The 6,057-nt window shown below is 45.6% G+C and overlaps 2 protein-coding genes across 8 annotated transcripts in view; both read right to left on the minus strand.

Annotated features, from left to right (window-relative positions):
* LOC116696667 (protocadherin gamma-A11) overlaps positions 1-6,057 on the minus strand; it is a 55,710-nt gene that overhangs the window by 11,980 nt on the left and 37,673 nt on the right. For 2 of the 7 annotated variants that reach the window (XM_032527768.1, XM_032527767.1), the window contains exon 1: positions 64-2,040. The exons of 3 other annotated variants lie outside the window; for them this stretch is intronic. In XM_032527768.1, coding sequence (XP_032383659.1) covers positions 64-1,947 — 1,884 coding nt within the window. In that variant the 5' untranslated portion in view covers positions 1,948-2,040. Of the gene's footprint in view, positions 1-63; positions 2,878-6,057 lie in introns of those variants that run through there. 2 more of the 7 variants (XM_032527762.1, XM_032527763.1) reach the window with 2 other exon arrangements.
* The window catches only part of LOC116696877 (protocadherin beta-13-like), an 8,796-nt gene continuing 7,545 nt past the window's right edge, over positions 4,807-6,057 (minus strand). Inside the window, exon 7 of the mRNA XM_032528103.1 lies at positions 4,807-5,769. Within this exon, the coding sequence (XP_032383994.1) occupies positions 4,931-5,769 (839 nt within the window). The 3' untranslated portion in view covers positions 4,807-4,930. The remainder of the gene's footprint in view (positions 5,770-6,057) is intronic.

Consider the following 6,057-nt stretch of genomic DNA (forward strand, 5'->3'; position numbering starts at 1 on the left):
TTGGTCTTATCCCACAGTGGCATATCCCACCAATGCCATGCTTGCTCTCCCCACATCCCTCACCTCATTGGCTGAGTTCATAAGGTGCTTCCTGCTGAGTGTCATGTTGAGTGTGTTGTTTTGACTCAGCATGGGTGTCTTCATAAATACAAAGTCACTCCGGCTGGATATGGTGGAGTAGCAGGGCCTGTAAGTGCGTGTGTGCGGGTCTTGGGGGCCTCCCACAACCTCCATATAGCGTATGGGTCCATCGGTATTGAGCTGCAGATGCAGGTCCTTGCTTGGCCTCTGATGGTAGCGGCTGGACCTGTGGCGGCCGTAGCAACAGTTGCAATCAGAGTCTCCAAGCATTGGGTCACGGTGCCTTAGGCAGCGAATCATGATGATGACAAAGGTGATGAAGGAAACAGCTGATACACAGGCTAGAGAGATAATGAGGTACAAAGTGATGTCCGACATCCCAGTGCGGTGGTAGAAGGGTGTGTGGCGAGGGCTTGCTGGAGCATCGTTGGCCGTGCCCTTCTCATCCACAGTTACTGTGATGTTCACAGAACTGGACCTCGGTGGATCACCATTGTCCTGAATGATGATCATTATGTCATAAGTCGAGCCCCCTTCCTCCTCTGCCCACTTGCGGGCTGTGCGGAGCTCACCGGTGTGCGCCCCTATACGGAACATGCCAGCATTTGGTCCAGGGGCGATGGAGTAAAACAACCATGCATTGTGCCCACTGTCTGCATCCACCCCTACAAGTTTATTTATGAGGTGCCCTGGGTTGGCAGATGGGGGCACAGTGAACTGTAATCCTTTGTCTTTTGGGTAGGCAGGGTGTACAATCACTGGCATGTTGTCATTCACATCCACCACAAACACATGCACCGTGACGTTGGATGTCCGTGGGGGAACCCCAGCATCCCGGGCCTGCACCTCAATACGGAAAGCTTTTAGCTGTTCATGATCCAAAGAGCGCATGCTGTAGATGTGGCCACTCTCTGGATTAATGTAAACATAAGAAGATATGGGTGAGCCCTGGACCATGCCGGAAAGAATGGTGTAGGAGATGCGGGCATTGTCACCAAGGTCTGGGTCGGTGGCTGAAACAGCAGCGATGGGGGCACTGGGAGCATTGTTCTCGGGAATGTCCACAGAGTATGAAGGCTGAGAGAAAGTGGGGGCATTGTCATTTACATCAGAGAGCTTCACCACAAAGGTGGTTTGTGATGAAAGGGGAGGGGAACCAGCATCAGTGGCCTTGATGACCACTGTATATTCTGGGACAGTCTCACGGTCTAGGTTTCCAGCAGTAGTGAGGCTGTAATGCCTGCCAAAAGCTGAGTTAAGTTTGAATGGCAAACCTGGTTGGACAGTTAATGTAACCTCCCCATTCACACCAGAGTCCAGGTCCCGTGCACTTATGAGCGCTATCACAGTCTCTGGTGCTGAGTCCTCCCTGATAGGACTGGTCAGTGACGTCAGGGTCACCTCTGGTGCGTTGTCATTCACATCAATGATGTCCACAACAACGTTACAGGACCCCTCCATAGCGGGAGAGCCACCGTCTCTGGCCTGCACTGTGATGTGGTATGCAGTGGCTATCTCATAATCCACATCACCCTTCACACGGATCTCACCGTTCTTAGAATCCACACTGAAAAGATTAACAACACGTTCCGGTGTGTATTTACTAAACATGAAAGATATTTCTCCGTTGTTACCCGAATCCGCGTCAGTCGCGTTCAATTTTGTAACTAAAGTGCCGCGTGCAACATTTTCTAATAGCCTAACTTTCTTTACAGTCTCGTCAAAGACGGGCGCATTGTCATTTACATCTAAAACTTTAATGAGCATAAGTGTTGAGCCAGATCTCTCCGGCTGGCCCCCATCTACGGCAGTGAGCATAAGGCGAAACGAGGCCTGCGTCTCCCTGTCCAAAGGTTTATTCACCATTAGCTCTGGAAACTTGCTGCCGTCACTTTTAGTTTCCACGTTCAGAATAAAAAAGTCATTTGCTGCCAGATGGTAAGTGCGTAACGAGTTGGTACCCACGTCTGGGTCGTGTGCGCTCTCCAAACGGAACCTTGTGCCTGGAGCAGCCGCCTCCGATATCTCTAGAGAAATGTTGCTGGTTGAAAACTGCGGTGCATTGTCATTAACATCCAGAATGTCCACTACGACTCGATGAATGTCTAAAGGATCCTCGAGAACTATTTGAAGGTGTAGTGAACATGCAGAACTCAATTCGCACATTTGCTCCCTGTCAATTACTTGTTTGATAACCAAATCGCCGGTTGCCTGTTTTACCTCAAAATACTGCGTTGTGGATTCCGAGACCACCCGCAACCTCCTCTGAACAATTCCGTGAGCAGAAAGACTCAAATCTTTAGCGATATTCCCAACGACAGAGCCCGGAATTAGTTCCTCCGACACGGAATAGCTGAGCTGAGCTGACGCACAGGAGAGGCAAGCTAGATAAAAGCAAAGCCTCCACAGCCTCCCTCCTCCGGAGCGCTTCCTCTGTCTGGAGTCCATTGTGCTGCGCACCCGGGATCGGAGAATGGTAAAGTTTTTAACTTCTTCTTTCACCGTAACGTATCCATAGTAGTGTTAAAACGAGTCGGCCAGGCTCGATTCTAAACATTTCCGTTTTAAAAATAGAGCGATGGGAAGTTTTGATGTGATCATGTCGGCTGATTTTTAAGTAAAAACGAGGACAAAAATCAAAGTATTTTCTGCCTCCACTGAAACTCTCTGCTCTGTCTCCTCTGCCTCACTCCCCACATGGGCGGAGAGAGGCCACAAAGGCCTTCCCCCTAATTGGAAGACAGGGCTGGATCAGCTCTGTCACACAACTCACAAACAGAGTGAAAACTTTCCAGTGACTCTACTTCCACTGACAAGTAGCCTGTCAACTTAATTCTCATTGGAAAGGTTTGAGAGGGCAATAGAAAGGGAATAACAGAGGAATGTGACTGGGGAAAATTACCCAAGCAAAAATATATGGAGAACAGATGCTGTCTTATAGTTTTACCGTTGAAAAAATCAGTCACGTGCTCTCATTGAGAGCGCCTTATGATCGAAACACAGCAGCGTATCAAGCAGCTATTTTTATAGCAATGCTATTTGTATCCGCAGGGGGGCATGGTTTCCAAATTGGTTTCCCACTAACGCAAGTCTATCAAAAGAAAGTTTAAATGGGGCTTACGCTTCACTGTGAAGTACAAAGTATTTTGAAAACATATGAACGATGTAAAATACCACGAAGAAAACCATTTGGTGATACAAGCCATGTAGCCTACAGAGCAGAGTTTTGTTTGAGAAGAAACAGCAATGATAAAGTATCATTGTTTCAAACAATACAAGGTATGTAGTTTAATTGACCATTGAAAGAAAGTTAGCGATGACACAAAGTAGTTTAAACTAAAAATTTGAATTCAAGATGAAAATATTATTTTCACACAAGGGCATCATTAAATTTATTGATTGTATTTCAATGTATGCCATATTAAACCTGTACATTATATTTCATAAACATACTGTATATATTAGAATTTCAAATATTTCGCATGGTTTGATAATTATGAAGCAAGATAATAGCGTATGCGAGCTGTCACAAAGTCCATTAGCTGGAATCGCAACCCTGGCATCTACTTTGTACCAAGTTTGTGTGATTTGGAACCCAGCACACTTTCCGTGTTTAGACTTACGCATAGTTAAACAAAGATGCATAAAATAACTGCGTTTGACAAAAAAGCTATTTTAATTTTTTTTTCATAGAAAGATGTTTTGTTTCCACAGTTGATTAACTTCCATAACAGACTATGCTATAATTAAGTATTTCCTGCACTAAATAAAGAAATGAAAATGTTTTTGTTCTTAATTTTAAAGAAACCTGGTTGTTTCTGCTCACCTGCTGGCTCTCAAAGGTCCAGGTGCTGTCGGGTAAAGACGCATCCAGAACACTGATCACCTCCTAAAGTCATTGGTGCTGCGGGCTAATCAAAGTGAAATCACTGTACTCTGACATGGAGCCATACAGGACCTGAAGGACTGAATCTGAGACACAATGTCTCCTCAGGACCACGTACTTTATAGGTCCATCAGTGTTGAGCTGAATCTGCAGGTTTTGTGGGGGGGTCTTGTAATCATCACAGTGCTGTTTCATGCAGCAACTACCGCTGCTCGCGTTCCTCATGCATTTAACCGCAAGATGAGAAAAGTCACCAGAGACAGAACGGACACCGAGGCCGAGAGAGGATCAAATAAGGGTGGATTCTCCCAGTTTTCTTGCTGGGCTCGGCCACTTCTGTCGGAGGTCTAAGATGGCTCATGGAGGGCGTCCTCCAGCAGGATGGACACCGTGACGGGGGGCGGACTGGACCGGTTCCCATCGTCTGAATCTCTATAAGCAGCCTCTGAGAGGAGTCGTCTGCTGGACACAGCGCGTTTAGTCTCACCTCCCCTGTGTACAGGTGACAGTGAACAGAGAGGCGTCTGTGGCCTCGCCAGTTTGTAGGAGATCCAGGCGTTTTGGCCCGAGTCAGCGTCACGGCCGTCACCTTAGTAACCAGGGGGCTGCTTTAGCGGAGCGGGGCATCCTTGATGAGGAAGGGAGCCCAGGGCAGCGGAGGAGGGGTAAATAACAGCGGGGGCATTGTCGTTGGTCCAGGATAAAAACATGGACAGTGGCGTTGCTGCTGAGAGACGGAGAGCCCTGATCTTTGCCGAACCTGAATCAAACACCTTCAGTTTCTCAAGTCAAACGAGTGCATGCTGTAGATGCTGCCGTTATCTGAGTTAATGTAAACATAAGATGAGACAGAAACGTCTGTACTTTAGAGTCCAGAATAGAGTAAGATATTTTGGCATTTTCACCAAAATCCAGGTCAGATGCTGACACTGAGTACAGTATAGGCCTGGTACCCATTCTCTTTTAAATACACATTATGGAGGGCTGAGTAAATATAGGAGGGTTATCATTCACATCAGTGATGCTGACAGTTAATTTTCGTAAGGACAGAGGAGGAGAGCCTGCATCACTGGCTGTTATCTCAATATTATACTCAGAGAAACTTTCTCGGTCTAATAAACCATTTGTAACCAGTGCATAATTATTAGAAAAAGAAGGTTTCAGATTAAAAGGAGAACCTTTGGTGAGTTGTAACGTCACTTTACCGTTATCACTGGAGTCAAGGTCTCGCGCATTGATCAAAGCCACTACAGTGCCACTTGGTGAGTCTTCACGTATTGGCTTTGGCTGAGAAGTGAAAACTATTTCTGGAGCATTGTCATTGAAATCAGTAATATCAACCTGCACACGACAGTGGCCTTCCATTTCAGGGCTGCCTTTATCTTTTGCAGATACATCAATGTCATACGAGTTTGTAGTTTCATAATCTAACTCTCCTTTCAGGGTGATTTCACCTGTTAAGGGGTTAATATCAAAGAGTGACAATACAGATTCTGGTGTCCGAGAACCAAATGAGAATTCAATTTCCCCATTTAAACCTTCATCTGCATCTGTTGCTTTGGGCTTTATAACAACAGCCCCATGTAAACTTTTTTCACCCAAAGTTACTTTGTAAATGTTTTTTTCAAACACAGGAAAGTTATCGTTTGTATCAAGCACATGTATGGTTATTTGTAAGGTTCCAGATCGAACTGGATTCCCACCGTCTAAAGCGGTTAGTATTATTTTGTGAACTGCTTTTTTCTCTCGATCTAGAGGCTTTTCTAAAACGAGTTCTGGAACGGTCTTACCACCCTCCATATCTTTTATTTTAAGGGAACAACATTCATTTTTACTAAGAGTATATGATTTGAGTGAATTGCTTCCAACGTCGGGGTCTGTTGCGCTCTCCAAAGGAAAGCGCGTGCCAACTGCCGCCACTTCGGCTAATTTTAAAGATAATTCATTTAAAAGGAAACTTGGAGAATTGTCATTAATATCTCTTATTTCCACCTCAATTCGGTGTAACTGTAGCGGGTCTTCAATAACCACTTGCAGAGGCAACACACAGCTGGCGCTTTGTCCACATAAAGCCTCTCTGTCTATTCTGT

This window comes from Etheostoma spectabile, chromosome 10, assembly GCF_008692095.1.
Source record: "Etheostoma spectabile isolate EspeVRDwgs_2016 chromosome 10, UIUC_Espe_1.0, whole genome shotgun sequence".
NCBI classification, from domain to species: Eukaryota; Metazoa; Chordata; class Actinopteri; order Perciformes; family Percidae; genus Etheostoma; species Etheostoma spectabile.